Source organism: Sus scrofa, chromosome 12 (genome assembly GCF_000003025.6).
Source record: "Sus scrofa isolate TJ Tabasco breed Duroc chromosome 12, Sscrofa11.1, whole genome shotgun sequence".
NCBI lineage: Eukaryota > Metazoa > Chordata > Mammalia > Artiodactyla > Suidae > Sus > Sus scrofa.
Window position 1 is genome coordinate 56,007,004 of NC_010454.4, and position 18,267 is coordinate 56,025,270.

At 48.3% G+C, this 18,267-nt stretch overlaps 1 protein-coding gene across 1 annotated transcript in view; it reads left to right on the forward strand.

The window, feature by feature from the left end:
- SHISA6 (shisa family member 6) overlaps positions 1 to 17,757 on the forward strand; it is a 266,924-nt gene extending 249,167 nt beyond the window's left edge. Inside the window, 3 exon segments of the mRNA XM_021066272.1 lie at positions 5,931 to 5,987; positions 9,738 to 9,890; positions 11,619 to 17,757. Coding sequence (XP_020921931.1) covers positions 5,931 to 5,987; positions 9,738 to 9,890; positions 11,619 to 12,169 — 761 coding nt within the window. The 3' untranslated portion in view covers positions 12,170 to 17,757.

Here is an 18,267-nt window from a genome sequence, read left to right on the forward strand (position 1 = left end):
CGTGGCCTGGACTTTCTTACAGTATGGTGGCTGGGATCCAAGGCTGAGTTTGCCGAAAGAGGAAGCGCCAGGTGCAAACTAGCTGTGGAAGGCATGCAGTGTTACTTCTGCCTCACGATGCTCACGAGGCAGTCACAAACGAAGGCCCTTCAGTTTCAAGAAGGAGTATATACTCTATCTAATGGGGGGATGGGAAGGTTAGGGAAGAGCCTGTGAGACTAGAAACACCACTGTCACCACGTTTTGATAAAATATAATGTGCCGTAGTCTCTAAAGACTGACCTTCTCTCTTCCACTTCTGTAAGAGTGGCCATAACTTCCTAGTTTACATGACATGGGTCCAGCCATGCAGAGCAACCAAATTTCTCTCTTTCAATGGTTCTTAATTTCTGGCGAAGGAGCTCCAGTTGGCCCAGGTTGAGTCAGGTATTCACACCTGGTCAAATCAACGGTGACCTACTTTCAGCTTTGTGGAGGAGGGTGGGGCCACATCATATACATAGAAGTCTAACAGGGAGGTGGGGCTATTACAGCAGAAGGGAGGACAGTTTTCTGAGCCGGAGGACTCATTTTTAGCTATCAAGGCAACCTAGAATGTGCCAAAGCCCATACGTAAATTTTCTTAAAATTGTATGCTCTTGCCAAGAGACAAGCATATAACAACATGACACGGAAAGGTTAGATACAAAAGGATAAGCAAAGTTTATCAGGCAAATGCAAACAAAGAGAACGCTGGGTTGGCAATATACATGTCAGATCAAGAGGACTTAAAGGCAAAATAAAAGGCATCAAATAGGACAGAAAGGGTTATTTAATGTTGATACAGGGTGCGAGCCACAGAGGAGATATGGGAACCATGAGTTTTTTGGTGGGTGCTGAAAAATGTAACTATGAAATACATAAAACCGATTCTGGAACAAGTACAAAGCGAAAATGACAGGAACGCAAGAGTAGTGGGAGAGCTGGCTTCACCTCCCTCACATCTTTGACAGATTAAGTAGGCAAAGAATGAATTAAGATAGAGAGGAACTGAATAATGCATTTCCTATGTCTGATTTAATAGATATATGTCAATTTCGTGCTTCACGAGAAGAAAATATACCTTTTCTCTAAGTACTCATGAAACATTCACAAAAATTGAGCATACACTGGCCCACAGAGGAAATCTCAATAAATTCCAAAAAGCAGAAATTGTACAGGCCCTGTTCTCTGACCGCAGGACACTAAAACAGAAAATTAATGGCAGAAGTTCAAATCAACAAACCCAAACACTTTGAAATTTAATAACACGCTGCTAAAGAAGTCTTGGGTCAGAGAGAAAATCAAGCCTGTAATTACAGATCATTCAGGACGTAACAGCAATAAGAACATCGCATATCAATGCTCATGAGATAGTGCAAGAGACAAATTCAGAGCAGAAGACTTGAAGAGTAAACATAAATGGACTAGAGATTCAACCTCAAACATTTGAAAAGAGTAACAAACCAAACCAAAGAAAATTAGGAGGCAGAAATTAACAAATCCAAAAACATAAAATAATGATTTGGAGGAGGAAAAAACCCTGATATATAAAGAGGTAGTTTTTGAAAAAGAATAGGAATGAATACATCACTAATCCAGACATAGAACATTAAGAATAAGAAAAGGAATACAATTTCCTGTATATAATATAATTTCCTATATATAATTTCCTATATAGTTTTATGAGGGGATATATAGTTTTTATGAGGGGATGTTATAGCTTTAAGTTAATAAAATTTAAAAAGTTCAGTGGATTTAAGAAAAACAAATTACAAACTGAATTTAGAATTAGAAAAAGTGGAGTTCCCTTTGTGGCTCAGGAGTTAACAAACCCAACTAGGATCCATGAGGATGCAGGTTCGCTGCCTTGGTCAGTGGGTTAAGGATCCAGCGTTGCCGTGAGTTGTGGTGTAGGTCACAGGCATGGCTCAGATCCTACGCTGATGTGGCTGCGATGTAAGCCGGAAGCTGTAGCTCTGATTTGATCCCTAGCCTGGGAACTTGCACATGCTGTGGGTGCAGCCTCAAAAAGCCAAAAAAAAAAATTAGAAAATGTGAATGAATCAAGGGCAAGGAAAATGTTGCTGAGCATGAAAGGTGGCATATATAATGGTGAAGGATGTGAGCCCTACCACCAGCCTGCCTGGATTTGCATCTCAGCTTCACCTGTTGGGCAAATTATTCAATGTCTCCAAACTTCAGTTTCCTTAACGCTAAACTGGTGATGCTAACATGTCCTACCTGCCAAAGCTGCTGTCGTGCAGTCGGTGAAATAACAAGCCAATCCCCTACCACGGTACCAAGAGAAGGACCCCCCAAAAGATACAAGGCTATTTTATTATTGCCTTCCTTCAAACTTTCAGAGAACAGCTATTTCATAAGTTCTATTAATAGTTCAAGGCATATAGAGAGATGAGCACTATGCACTTAACTCTACAAAAGCATTATCTTGATACAAAAAAACCTGACATGTTAGCACAAAAAAATGCAAATTTTCTTTATGAATACATAGGAATTAAATAAAACATATGCAAATGGAATCTAGTGTTATAATGAAAGAATAAGAGGCAGAAATCAAAGAAGGTGTTTCCTAGGAATAGAGGACTGGTTCAGTATGAGGAAATTTATTAATTCACTTCATCACATTGCCAGGCAATTGGCAGTATGTTGGCCAAGAAATTCTGCTTTTAGTTATTTCCCTAAAGAAATAAGACATGGACAAAGAGCTGTGTTCAAGGTTGTTTGGTGTAAATTTATTGAACTTTCAAACAATCTAAATACACATAATAGTTTAATAGGGGAATGTCTACATGTATGTATAATAAGCCTATGCTTAAATTATGTATAGAAATATACAATAGACTACTCTATCGAAAGGACTATTATAAAAGCATATTAAAAACTATTTCAAAACATGAAAATATATTCAAGAAATGTTTTACATGAAGTATAAAAGAAATAGATTAAAAGTAGTATATACTTACGTATGTGAAAAATATACATATTTATGTGTGTGTATATGAACATATAGGTATGAACATTTAGGTTGTTTCTTTTGTTACTATAAAAATGCTACAACAACCTCACACATTTATCATTTTGTACAAGTGGGAGGATCAAATCACCATATTTTTCTCCATTGAAAATCAGTGTTGTAATATGATTCTCACTTTTGCAAAATAAAAAATCAAACGGTTATTCATTGCAGTATTAACTGTGTGTGTGTGTGTGTGTGTGTGTGTGTGTGTGTGTGTGTGTAAACATACATATAGTGATTTAAAGGGGGAGGGAAACAAAAGAAAATATAACAAAATGCTACAATGCTTAAGACAGTTTTAATTTTTACCTCTGTGCTTTAAATTTTTTTCCTTAATGCCAATGCAGGAAAAAAGTCAAATATTAGCAAAACATTTGAAGTGAGATTTAAACAAAAGGAAAAGTACGGTACTTGTAAACAAAATATCTAAATTCAAGACATTGATCCTGTTTGTAAAGTCATCTGTAAAAAGCAACTATAAGTACTACTTCAAATAAGATATTTAAGGAGGTAGGGTTTTTTTTTCCCCACAGTGTCTGGATATTGGCAGGTCAATAATATATATTCAAGTGAAAATCATTGCAAAGATTAGTTTTTAATATGTGCATTAAAATGTGTATAAAGTGTTTATCACAGAGCCTGGAGCATAGCTAGTTACCAGAATTTTTTTTAATTTTATTTTTTGCTTTTTAGGGCCACACTCATGGCATATGGAGGTTCCCAGGCTAGGGGTCTAATCAGAGCTGTAGCTGCCAGCCTATGCCAGAGCCACAGCAACGCCAGATCCGAGCCACATCTGCAACCTACACCACAGCTCACAGCAATGCTGGATCCTTAACCCACTGAGGAAGGCCAGGGATCAAACCCACAACCTCATGGTTCCTAGTCTGATTCGTTTCTGCTGCACCACAATGGGAACTCCCCAAAATTATTAAATGAACCTGAACCATCTCCCTTTATGGGTGACACCTAGATTCTGAGCTGGAAGATAAGAAGCATTTCTCTCTGTCACTCTCCACCATTTAACCTGGGTTCTCTCATTTCCTGCAACAGTTTATCTGATACTGCCATATTGCTTACAAGCCAATAAACCAAAAAATAACAATAACAACGAAAAGCAATGAAACCAGCATTCTCCTTGCCCCTGGAGAGCAAGGAGAACAGATTTACCCTCTACCTCTCTTCCTGGATTCTCTTCTTGCTTAAATCCGGGTCCAGGGTAGAAGTGATTCGGCATTTGGCAAATGGTTTTTCCCTGGATATAACTTAATATTCTCTTTGGGGGAAGGGAGAATATGTCCAGGTGGGAAATGCTGGCTCACGACCCACATGGATAGTGTCCATGGCTAGTTAAAGACCCAGCTCTGAACCAAAGGAATGATCAAATGATTCCACTGGTAGGGGGACTCCTGTCTAGTCAGAGCACACAGGATGATTTGTCTTAAAGATGGCCAGATATCAGAGCCAAGAGAAATCTGGATAAAATGACATACTGGGGGCCTGGATTTAGGAGGTGGCCATAGAAACAGGATTTGGGGACTTGCTGAATGGATATGGAGGATAAAGGGGGGAAATGGTGAGTGGGGACTGGGAACTGCAGTTTCACTTTCTGAGCCCACGGAACCTTAGGACCATGGACAGAGCTTGAACTTGAACACTGGAGAATAAAATGAGCTCACTTCGGGACACAATGGTTTGTGTAAAGAGCAGGAATTTCATGGCTTTGGTCCCTAAGCAGTTTAAAAAAATCTAACCCTGCAGACCAGGTGGACCTCAGGCTAGAGGTACAGAATTAAGACCCATCAGCCTGGGAAAGAATGTAGAGCCCACGTCTTTGTGAAGACGCCTGAGCCATCTGGGGGACTGGTATTAAGAGAACAGAAGAGGAAGAGGGATCCAGGGAAGGAGCTTAAGAATAAGTAGCCAGAAGGTATCGGGCCAAGGGTAGGAAAAAAGGTTTCATCTAGGAAGTGGAAGCAGATCTTCTATCTCTAAGCAGAGCTGGACGTGTGGTTTAGATAAACTAAAGCTAAGACCTCACGCCCCCCTCTTTATTTTGCTTTAGTTAAAATCACAGGCATGCACCAACAAAAAACAAAAATGCGATGCTGAACTGAAGCAACTACAACGCTGAATTGCGCTTTAGTGGTAATCCAAATCTTCGTCCCGTTTCAGAGGCCCTTAGAATCCTCGAACTCCTGGCTTTAGCAATGATTACTCTATGAATTTTGTGGCTTGTTCGATCTAGGTGGACTTTCGCATTACTATTTAAAACAAATGCTTTTGAAATAGCAAGCTGTGTCCTTTACAGGCAGGACAAAGCCTAAAACCCAGGACTCCAGGTCTTAGGCAGTGGACAGAGAGTTCATGCCAATTTACCACCAGGATGCGCCCAGACACCTGTGTGTAAAGACTGGGGATGAATCAAAGCCCCATAAGGTGTAAGCTCCTCATGTGAGCACATCCTTTTCCTGGCCAACCATACTCCAACACCTCCTTCCCCCAAAAGAAGATCAAGTTCGACTGCCTAGTTCTTCACCCCATGTGTGTGTATTTGCCATTTGTACCCTAGGCTTCAACCTTCTCCTCCTCCACCCACCTCCACCCCAACAAAACCTCTATTGCTGGTCAGCCAGATCCCCAGATGTGGGTGGGTCACCATGGTGACAGAGCCCTGATGCAGAAGGAAAGAGAAACAGCAGAGGAAGGGCCGTGCCCTTCACATTTCTGGAGCACCCAAAGTTCCGGGCTTTTTATAAGTGCCTCCTTTGACACAGAGGGGCATAGTAGGGGTCAAGAGAGGTGCTGCTGTGTTGGAGAGACCACGGAATTCCTTAACTCTTCTTTAAAAACTTTTTTCTGTGATTTTCAGGTGATCATCAGTATAACCATCCGATTTTAAGCAGCGCTACCCAGACCCCTACACATGGTGAGAGATGATTGAGAGCGTTCTGCATTCCATCCTCATTCCAAGTGGCTCCATCCTAAATACTGATGCCTATGAGGGCATCAGACATGGTCACTGGCTCACTGAAGCTAAGGAGGTGTAAGGAGCCAGGCCACAGTGCCTCACTCTCGCTTTTAGACCACTGTTCCCCTAGTGTCTGTCTCTGATATCAGAGTGATCTTGTGCCACGAAAGGGAAAGAACACACCCCTTTCTTAATCCATTTCACTTGCAATCTAGATCACTTCTTGCAACCATAAATTGCATGTGTCCACAGCAAGGAAGGAGAGCTCTCCTTTGCCCAGGGCTACTTCTGGTACCATTTAGGAATGGCATGAGATGTAGAAAACTATATTGATCCTTCCTCAACTCATTAAGATTTGATGAAACTCAAAACAAAACTGGATTACTTGAGCTTTAGCTTCTTGACAGGGGAAGAAAGTTACGGAGCACGGACATGTCAGCAAAGTGCCAAAGGCTTACAAAACCCTGTTTCCCTCTTAGGTTTTAACGTCTTCCATCAGATCACAACTTAACATTTGGAACTGCAGTGAAAAACTATTTATGGAACAGGCTCAAGACTTAGAACATAAGACAGCCATGTAAACTGTGAACCATCAGTCATTCTTCTGTCTTTTCTGCCAAAGAGTGAAAACATCATTAAATTTTAGTAAGAAACTCAAAACAAAGATAAATTCTGCGCTCACCTGGCAAAGAGACCTATCCCTCTCATGTCAGATTGTGCTCTGCTTCAGCATTATAATTCGAACAACAAAAGTGGACTGTTTTGATATGTCCCTCCAGTGCTAAGCTCCTAGTGGAAATATGTGATGAAAGCAATAGTTTACTAAGATGTTTCGGGATGTGGGGTCCAGGAAAAATTAGAAGTGGGAGAAGCTGGAGAGATCAGTTAAAAGAAGCTGGTATCAGTGGTGATGCTGATTGCAGGAATTGAAAGAAAGGTTCAGATATGAGCACTTTTTGGAGAAGGAACTGGGAAAACTTAGTTACTAACTGCATGGCTGATTAGAGTCAATTATGAGTGAAATGGAGAGCCATGATCAATTAGAAGAATGGAGGGTCTTACCAATGTAATCTCAGGAATCAGGAAAGCAGCCAGTGTACTGGGGAAGGAGCTTTTGATGTTGAGTTTGGATCTGGACATCCAGAGCTGGATATGACTATAGGATTTGCAAGAAAAATCACTCAACAGGCAGTTAGAAATACAGACATGAAGTCTGGAGGGAGATGAGAGCTGAAGCGGTAAGTCATGCTTTGGAAGCAGTAACAGAAGCCTTGGGAGTAGGGGCAATCTGTGCAAGAAGGCTGAAAGAGAAAGCAGAAGGCAGAAGCAGAGAGCCCGGGGGATGCCCATGGTGATGAAACAGCAGCAGGAAGAGGAGCCAGAAAAGGCAAGCCAGAATGCTCTGCTTGCTCAGTGTCGTTCTCCAAGAGTAACTCTGAGCTGGTTTCCTCGGAAGAAGACAACACAAGCACAGCCTCCTAAATACGAAAGAAGGAACCATTCTTCCCTCTTCCTGTTCCTGTCTTCTTTTTCCACCTGGTGTGAGATGAGGGTAGATGAGACCCAATCCCTGCCTTTGAACAGCTCACAGCCTAGTGGAAGCAGGGTTTTCTCTGCAATCCTTCCTTGGATGTTACACTTTCCCCAGGAGCTGGCAGAGCAACTATCGAGAGAAGAGGCAGCCTGTGTCTACTTGATTAGCCAATGGGCATTAATTAGATCCTTATTTTGAGCCAAGCCCTAGGAAGGCATCAGGAAAACTAGGAAGCAAGACTTTTGCTGCCAAGGAGACCGCAGTCTTTGAAGATCAAGAAGACCAACTCAAGTCTAATGATTAGAGATCACATAGACACTAAACTGGGTGGTATGGACTACATGATCAACAGTGGCTTAAAGACAAGACATTACCCTGGGCTGCAAGGATGTGATGTTGTCATCGTGAAGAGTCTTGAGGGGAAGCAGAGTTTGGATAGAGGGAGAGTAAGGAAGGGCATTGCACAAGGAGAGAAGACATGAGCAAGGAGGCCGGGGACAATCATGATGGAGGCAGAAAGCAAGGAAGGGCTGGTCCTGGCTCAGTGGCAGGTTTTGGAGAACACATCTGAACGATGTGTCAGAGCAGCTAGAAATATTGCACTTAGAAGTGAGGGAGCAGAGAGATGCCCTCGGTAGGAGTATGATGCCAACTCATTCTTCTCTAGCAAGGCCAAAAGTGAAGAAACAGTGGCTATGGGACTGGCGGCTCTTACCCAGCTCTGGGTAGCAGTGCTCCCGGCTTCCTGCCCACTCCACTTCCTGGCATCTGTCCTGATCCATGGTAGGGAGGCTCTTTCTGTACAGCATGTTCTGATTGCTCAGGGATGTAGAGCATCCCCCGCCCCCTCACATATGTACCAAGCTGGTGAGAATACCAGCTCTTTGGCTGGGCTCCCCTGGCTCCATCCCCAGTGGTGGGGGTACCAGTGAAGGCAAGAAGGGATAGCAAAGCCAGGAGTTTCCTGTATCAGGGTTGCCCTTGGACAAAGCCTAGGACTGCTTCTCTTTGTCCCATGCACCCTCTTTGCCAAGAGGCATGGGGAGCCACCGTCCTCTGATACATCTGTCCCAAGTTAAAGCCTGCCCTTCCTTGGGTGTCCCAAACCAAGAGGATGGGGGTTAATAGGAGAACCCTTGCTGCCTCATCTCTAGGAATGGTACCACCGTTTCTCCACCAATACCTGCTGACTTCTTGAGGTGCCGCAAGTCAGTCAGGCACAAAGGCATGCCGTCTTTCTGCCCTGGATCTCCATTTGCTTATGTCCCTCATCTTTGTGTGCCTGTATTTGCATCTCCTCCCTCCCATCCCCACCCCTGACTTCCGTGTTGTAACTAGTCTGGCTCCCAGAGCCCAGCTCAGCTCATCCCCCTCATAGTCACTCACCTCGTCTCTCTTTGGTCTTTTCCTCCGTGTCTTCCCCCGTCTTTCCCCCAGGTCTGGAGTGGAACAACTCTCCCCTCTCCCCCTTAGACTCTGGAATCTCAAGGCTCTACCTCAAGTGATGGAGGGAGAAACACAGATGATGTGCTCGGCATCTTGCCCATGTTTTTTCCTCCAGCAGCTCAGAGATGGCGAAAGGGGCTTGAGGGGAAGGAGTTGGAGAGGAAATAGCTTTGAGGCTCACCATGACCTGTCGGGTGCAGGGCTTGGAGAAGCCAAAAGTGGAAGGGGCAATGTGAGAGGTGAAATGACCTCACAGACAGTGTGGGCTGGAGTCTCAGTGGAGCTGGGTCCTGGACCCAGGCCTCCAGGTATGCAGACAAGATGGGTCACTCTACCTCCTTCAAACGTAGGTTTTTCTGAGCCTGAGAGCTAGGTTGCCTAAAGTTATCAGGGAAATGATAGAACTTTTACACCACAACAGATGACTGTATAACTTCTCTCAGCTCCACCAGGCTTCCATTTTCATCAGCCAGCCCAGTGATAGACGAGGAGACAGTGTTTGCCATTCAAGGAAGGGCAAGCTGCCATCATGGCCAGTGCAGCCACACGGCACCTGCTCCAGGCCCGTTGGCAACTGGGGCTGAGCGTGAGGGAAACTGAGTCACCACCACCACCTGTGTCCTAGCACAGGGAGCCAGAAAAGCAGGATGGGGACAAGAGATGGAACCTGGACACTTGCCCCCCAGCCTGTGTCCTCACTAATGCAATGACCGTTCCCTTCTTTGCAGAGAAGCCTCGGATGAACAACATCCTGACATCGGCCACCGAGCCCTATGACCTCTCCTTCTCCCGCTCTTTCCAGAACTTGGCCCACCTTCCCCCGTCCTATGAGTCCGCAGTGAAGAGTCACCCCAGCAAGTACTCATCCCTGAAGAGGCTAAGTAAGCGTGGGGGCGTGGGGGTCTGTCTCTGGGGCCTCCACCACACCCTCCCGTGTCCCACTGTCTCGTCCTGCACCTGGGGGTGGAGCCCACAAACAAAGAGGGAGGAGTAGCATGGAAGAAGGGGACAGACAAGCCCCTGGTTTTCGTTCTTTGCGGCCTGAGCCCATCCTCCCCCTCGCTAGAATGGAGGCCATGGGATCCCAGGTCCACATTCCCCTGGGAGGCAGTTGACCGGCAAGAGAGAAGGCCTTTCCTCAGCCTTGCCCCACACCTGCCCTCGTCAAACCCGGGGCCTCCCTTGCTCCCTACCTGCCTTGGAGTAAAGGCTGGCAAGCCAGGGCTTTCTCTGAGACGCTTCCTAGAGACCTGGCTGTGGAAGGGCCCTTAAACCAGTTCCCTCCCTAACGCTGAGAACCTGAGACACCCCACTCCACACACACACCCCATTCCATGAGTGGAGTCCAGTTCATCCCATGATCCCACTGGAGTCCGGGGGGCTCTGGGATTGATGGGTTTCAGACATTACAATCTCAAGAAAGCAGAAGGCAGGAGAGCTCGTCTCTTCTAACTTTCCAATCCTTGGACCGTCTAACTCCACTTCCAGATCAGTCTATTTTGAGGACCCTTTACCCCCACCTCTAGGGCTGAGCAGGCATGTGAAGCTATAGGGTAACCCGTAGTTCAGCCCATGAGTCCACATCAGCCACCTCCAAGGTGGAACAGTGAGTCTCTTTGGCTGAAAGCCAGAATCCCTGCTGATCTGAGGAATCCGATGCATGCCTGGAATGAGGAGAGGTGGCTTAGGAGTCAGGATCTACCTGTCAGGAACACTCTGGGAAAACTGAGGAGTGGCTGGCATCCCCATTCTGCGGAGAGCTGGAAGGCTGTCTTAGAAGCCTCGTTCCTGAAATGCGGGGCAAAGCAGGCTTGTGTGTGTCCTGGGTGAGTTTACGGGTGAGCTTGGAGGATTCCATGGATGGAGAGAAGGGCAGAGCATCTGAAGGAGGCTCACAGATGGAATTGCCCTGGCCTGCTCCTGCTGTGGGCACAGGCGAAGCCATGTAGACTTGATTCTGGGCCCATGTCCGGGCCGGATGCCCATGTGTTGGCTGCCTAGGCAGAGGCTGTTACCCAGGGAAGTGTTACTATGTTCCTAAGTTACCAGGAAGCACTTTTACAAGTGCCTTCTGGGTGGAGCATCTTGCTCTATTCTAGCAGGAGTCTGGTCCTGCAACCCAGCTTCCTTGGAGAGGGGTTCTGAACCTCATCAGAAAGCTGTTCCTCGGGCGTCTTAGTCTTAGCAAGATGTGGGGAGTCATTCTCTTTCAGGACCATGGTGTGGTAGAAGCAACAATGAAGCAGGAGTGTGGGGCGAGGGCTTGCCATTGACTCTTCCATGAACTTCCTGGGGACCTCAGGGGAGTCCCTTAACCCCAGGATGCTGAAGGTGGTCCAAAGACCAGGGGCGGCCACAGTGCCTGGGAGCTGGCTGGAGATGCAGACTCTCCCAACGAACCAGGGCAGAACCAGAACGTGCCTTGAATGAGGCCCCTGGGAACTGACTTGCAGGGTGGAGGGAAAAGCACCTCCTCCACCAGTCTGGGCTGCAGGGTCCTAGCATGGTCCTGGCTGCAGTGTCAAGGTGTCACCCCAGCTGACTCTGTCTGTCTGTCTGTCTGTCTCTCTCTATGGCTACTTGGCCCTTGCTACCTCTCTCCTCTGCAGCCGACAAGGAGGCTGATGAGTATTACATGAGGCGGCGGCACCTGCCCGACCTGGCCGCCAGAGGCACCCTTCCCCTCAATGTCATCCAGATGTCCCAACAGAAGCCGCTGGCGCGAGAGCGACCCCGCCGGCCCCTCCGGGCCATGTCGCAGGACAGGGTCCTGTCCCCACAGCGCTGCCCGCCCGATGAGCTCCGCATGCCCTACGACCGCATCCTGTCCGACGAGCGGCTGCTCTCCACCGAGCACCTGCACTCCCAGGACCCGCTGCTGTCGCCAGAGCGGACGGCCTTCCCCGAGCAGTCCCTGTCGCGGGCCATCTCACACACGGAGGTCTTTGTGTCCACGCCGGTGCTGGACCGCTACCGCATGACCAAGATGCACTCCCATCCCAGTGCCTCCAATAACTCCTACGCCACCCTGGGCCAGAGCCAGACCGCGGCCAAGCGCCAGGCCTTTGCCTCGCGCAGACACAACACCGTGGAGCAGCTGCACTACATCCCAGGCCACCACACCTGCTACACAGCCAGCAAGACAGAAGTGACCGTGTGAAAGGCGGGGCAGGCGGGGCAGGGGTCGGGGGAGGCCCGGAGCAGAGCTTCTGGCCCTGGACAGCTCCCTTCCCTCGTCCCCCTCTGTGGAGGTGGGGATGGGCCACCTTTGCCCAGAAAGCCATACTCCTGGGACACCGCCGGTGGCCTGGCACAGCGCGCTCAGACCTGGGATCTACAGCGACCACCCTCACTTTTCCAGAAGAGTCGAAGGGCAGTGGAGTGTGGGGCGAGGCCCCAGTCTCACCCTGCCACTGTCACCAACTCTCTTTCAGTCCCACGTCCCCTCTCTCCTTCCTGGAGGCTCAGCTGCAGGTTCTGACAGCCAAGAGGCCCTGGCCTGGACCTGGCCCGACCTTGGCCGGAAGCCGCCCGGGTTTGAATTGGCCAGCGGGTGCAGTCAATGGGCTGACCGAATAGGCTACTCGGTCTCATTCACTTACCTAAAACCGCATCACAGAAATCTTCTAGTGCCTAAAAACTGCCTGCTCGCTCTCTCAGAACCGGGGAGCTGCTGTGTCCATAAGCACAATAACGATTCTCTTCTGCCTGCTGGAACTCTCTGGTCCCCAGTGAGTGGCCCTTCCTCCGCTAACCCCCTGGGGGCCCCGCCCTGGCCCCGCGCCCCTCCCGCAAGCCCGGGACGTGGGGGGGGGGTTCCCTTCCCTCAGTTGCCTCCCCACTGCTGGGAACCCCGCCCAGTTCCAGCCGGCTGCCCCGCCCACAAGACTCTGCCCCTCCCCCAGCCCTGGGAGTTCTCTGGGGCTTCGCTCTAGTCCTTCCAGAAGAGAGTAGCGATGGGGTGCAGGGACTTCGGGGTGCCCTCCCTAGCAACCTGATTATCTCCACACGTTCTCCAGGCCTCTAGGTCTGAACTATGACCTGCCACTCAGGCCTGCCTTCCCCTCCCCTGCTCTTCTCCCAAGAGGCTTCTGCCCCTGGCCAGAGAGGGGCGGGGTCGGGAGGGCCACTGTGACGCCCCAGGTTTCAGGGGCTCGCCATTCCCACCGCCCAGGGCTTTGCCCATCTCCCAGCATGCACGTCGGGCAGGACAGAGGCACTGGCTTCCAAAGAGGGGCAGCTCAGCCCCCGGTCAAGGAGGACCCCAGGCTGTGGTTCTGCACCTCACCTGCTCCTTTCTCCCCATCACTGCCCACCTGCTTGGCCCCTTCTTTCTTTAGAAAGCACTCTCTCCGCCTGGCTCCCCCGCCCCCACCTCCCACGCCTCTCTCCCGGCTGCTGCTTCTTCAGACCAGTGCCTCCTTTGGATCAAAGGGACAGAGACTCTTTAGCAGACGCAAATAATGGTACTCCAGGCTACTGGTCTGGGGGGCTAACTGGGTAGCTTCCCCAGTCGCTCCCCTGCAGGGGGCGCTGGGCCGCCAGGCAGACCCCATGCCCTCAGCTATATTGGGGGGGCTGCCCCTGCAAACCCATCTCAGCATCTTCTCTGCCTCCAACCTGGGGGGTGGGCAGGGTGTGAACAGCCTCCTGGAGAACAGACAGTGAAGGACGCGACATCCTCCCCCCACCAAATCCTGGAGGGAGAGAAGGAGCGCCCCCATTCTCAGGGCTAGGGTACCTCCCTGGGCTGGAGCTGGGGGAATCAGCTTCAGACTATTGAGCGGAGGTATGATACTGAAAATATGACTGTCGCCATAGACTCCAAAAGCAATGACTTGGAACTGGAATTTTTGGATGCCCCAGTTCCCCGTACAACCTGTCTGGCCCTTTAAAAACGGGGTGGGACAGGGAGAACTCCCCAGTGTCAGCCCTGCGGATTTTTAACCTAATCCACAGAGAAATCAGTTGAGTGATTCCTCTTACTTACTCAAGAATTCCAAAGCTCTTATTCCCACTCTACCCACAAGGCTCACCATCACCCTGAATCGTGAGGGGATTGAGGGTGGGGATGATGGACACAGCCCTCAGGTCCCCAGTGGGGCGGTGTCACCAGGACTGTGAGGCTGTGAGGACAGGGACAACGCTCTGCTCTCCTTTCTTACAAACACATAAACCTTCTCAAGGGCTGGTCCCTAAGGGTTTATGAGAGTTTGGTCCAGAAGGTGAGGCTAAGAGGGTTGGGCTGGGGGAAATCAACTACTCCTAGAAAGGAAGGTGTGTCTCCCACAGCTGTCCCCCCACCACACACACACACACACACACACACACACACACACACACACACACACACACACACACACAGAGCCCGCTAATCCAGCTCTCAGCCAGTCCCCTTGAAGGCTGCCTGCTGGTGTGGAGGGGAAAGGACATGGGTGGGGAGATTCCTCTCCCCAGGTGTCTACACACAGGTACACCCTAACCAGAAACCTGATCTCATTCCATTCTGAAGCATCATCTCAGCACTAAGTTCTCCAGCCCTTGGGGGTGACCTACTCCCCAGCTCTGTGTCCGTCTCAGGGGTGGTTTGATAGGTTGAGTCCCAAGCATTTTTCATCCCAGCGTTCCTGCTGCTCATTCTAAAAACTCTGGTGTCAGTGGGATCAAGAAACTCTACCCAACCCTTTACTTCTTTTAAATGATTCTCCTGCTTCACCCTTGGGTCTGGAAGGAGAAAGGGAGGGAGGGAAGGAAGGAAATAAGAGAAAAGTCTACAGACTTGCTCCAATTCAGTCCTTCCTTTCAAAATCCATACACTGTTGTCTTAACTGGGACACAGCAGTATCTCATTTATCAGTCGTCCTATCCACATTTGAAGAATAAGCAAAGCCACATTACCAGACAAGTTCTTGTCGCAGATAAGAGAGGGTTCTGGGGCTGGAACCCAGATGTCCTGACTCCCAGCCCCACGAGGCTGGTGGTCACTACCACACTTGGAAGGGCCGGCCCTTCCTCTACAATGGAAGTCCCCTCCCCTAGCAAGGGAAACCCAAAGCCCAGAGTTTCCTTCTGCTTGCCTGGCTCTTTGGATGAGTCTCCATTGCTCTGCACGGGTTCTCTCCTGCCCTGAAGGTTCTGGCTGGTCCCCTTGGCCTTTGATGGCAGTGAAGCACTCACAAACCTTCATGTCCTCCACCTTTCCTGCCTCTGTTCATCCAGTGAACTCCTGGCTCTGAGAGCATGTGAGTCACAATAGGCTTTTCCAAGAATTCCTTTAACCCCCCAACTGGATTTCTACCCTAGGACTCCCCAGTGTCTTGGGAGATGGGTCAGCCTTCTAGAAAGTTCCCACACTTCTCTTAATTCAAATGCCTCCTCCCCTCTTTCCACTTCCACACCCCTAAACTGACCTCAGTCATCTATACACATTCGGCCCTTCCTCCCTTCCTCTCGTCTCTGCTCTTTTCTTCCGTTTTCTTCCCTCTTCCCTAATTTTTGATCCCTGGTCCTGCTCAACTCTCTGGTTCTGGAATGCAGAGCTCTCAATGAAAACGATCCAGGAATGAGACACTCTTCAGGTCTCGTTGGCTTCCATGGCTTATCCTTCACCTCCTGCCCTTAAGAGATAAGGGATGGAAGGTGCCCTGTCAGAGGCATCGTGGGTCAACGATCAGCTTTGGTTCCTGTAGCTGGCATGTCCCTGAAGCCCCTGCCCCAGGGTGCCACTAGCCCAGAGGCTCCTGCTCTGGCCAAAGATTCATATCCTTGAGGGCTCTCGGCCACTGTTCCATCTCACTTACGCCTGTCCTGCTTGTGTATGTCACATATCCCCCTTTGTCCCCAAAGACTGGAGAAAGAGCCTCATGACTCTCTAAGCACGGAGAAACTCCCATTCCAACAACCCCACCACCACACAACCTATTTCCTTCAGAGATACTTTGTCTGCCACCAGCCTTCTGGCCTCAGATTTGTCCACAGGCAGTTGTGGACTTGACCAGAGGTAATCTGTAAGGGCTGTTGATGACCTGAACCCTAGAAAGCACCTGCTCCATTTCCCCCACATACCTTCTTCCACGATCCTCCCCAAACCAGAGAAACTTGGCTCTGGAGTATTTTCAAGAAAGCTTGTTGTGTTTTAATGAAGTATTTTTCAGGGTTCCTATGTTATTATTTTTTTAAAATAAATGCAGCCTTTTAGTGACAGGTTTGAGATGAACAATATGTCTTCCTGGGCTCTACATTTGATTTCAGAAGGCAGCGTGCATGGCAGGAAGACGCACCGGAAGAAAGCTCTTGAAGATGCAGCTTTGTCTCTGTCTTGCCATGTGACAAAGATGAGCCAGGTTCTTGCTCAGTGCCTCCATTTCCCATCTGTAAAGTGAGGAGCTTTGACCAAACAAGTTCTCAAGTTCCATCCAACTCTTACATGTAGGGCTTCCATGCCCACTGGCACCCCTACTCTCATTGCACCACCTCAACTGGGCCACATCTACCCCATTGCACCTGCTCCACGGCAATATCCTCAGATGCCCTAGGCAGTCACCAGACTCCTCCCTAGAGCCTGGGGTGGGCCCCATGATCACAGCCATCCATGGCTGCTCTCTGTCTGAAGGTATAAGGGTCTATCCAGTTTGTGGGTTACCAACTGCGTGTCATGGAATCCCCTGTAGACACATCGCACTCACCCTGGGGGTCTGTGTCCCTGGCGAAGTCTGAAGTTTTCATTTTGATGTGGTCCTTCAAGCTGGAGGGAGGTGGTTCTGATTTCAGAGAGGGGATGGGCTAGTAGAGAAAGGTTCGGAGATTGGCCCACAATGACATGAAGTCTGTATTTGAAAGCAGCTTGGAAATTCATCCCAAGCCATAGAAGAAAATGCCCAGCAGAGGCTTTGTGGGGCAACGGGTGTTATATCCCCCTCCAGAACCTGAGTCCTAAAGAGTTTGGATGCTGGGCTCTGTTCTACCTGGAGGAGGAGGAAGCATCACTCCCTGGGCTGCCAAGAGGTGGGCACCCACCCCAGCCTAGTACCTTTTTAGCCCCTCCTTGTGACATTACCGTCCTCCTGATGAAAGCTTGTGAAGAGGCAAGAATTGAGCACACAAATCAATATCATCGAACCCATCTTGTAAATCGGCAAACACATCAACCATCCATCAGTCAGAGAAATGACATCATATGTTTTCTTAATACCCTCCCTCCTGAGAGAGAGGGAGACCCCTGCTCCACTCCGCCGCCCACTCCTGCTGTGACCCTTGAACGCCACTCCCTGGGAGGACTCCTTCATTTGCTTCGTAGTGGCAAATATTCCTCTAGTTCTATAACTCAACTAGACATTTTGTAGTAAAGAATTCTTGAAATTCTCTAATTAAAAAAAAAAAGCAATTCTTACTGTAATATTTTTAGTTTGGGGACACAATTTCCTAAGGGGGGATTAATGAACATTTTTATGCATTAGCCCAATTTATGGATTCCATGTTTATTATATATGGTAGTACTGATGAAAAGTACCTTTCTATCTGTACCTTTGCATAGTTTCTTCATTCCTCATAACTTAGCTTCATGATGAGCAGTGCTCCTGTAATTGCTGCTTCTGTACAAATCTCATCGTTCTACTTACTTGTCAAAGCACATTCTATATGTACTGTAAACGGATATCACTTTAGTAAGACTTAGTCTTAAGGATTTTTCCACTTTTGTCAGTAACGGATATTTATGGATTAAAAAAAAATAAAGCCGTTTCAACATAACCTATGTCTCTTATAATAGCACATGCTTTCTTCTACAAACACAGAGCCCAAACTGAAGGGCATTAAAAATCACCAAAGGATGGAGCAGATCACTGGAGATGGGAGCAGAAACGGGTCAGAATGTGTCTTAAAATGGATGCGTTGTAGGATATGCAAATCGGACCTCAATAATGCTTTAAAAATGGTGAACGAAAGGAATGTAGGAAGGTAGGCTCAGAACAAGTGCCAGTGGATAAGGTGTACCAACTCAAAGCAAAATTAGAAGTTAGAACTGTGTATCCATATTCTTCTCCTAGAGCATTACTATTTTGGACATTAGCTCTTAGTTTGGTTGTAGGGTTAGTTCTTAACGTTGCCATGAGTAACTACAAGACAGGTAGTTAAATATCCATGCCATTCTAATAGGAGAATCAGGTTGCCCCATGAAAACCGATTTAGATTTAGAGTCTTGCTCAAGACATCTTTTCTTTGGACTCGTGTTTTAATATTATTTTCTTTGGCCCATATTCA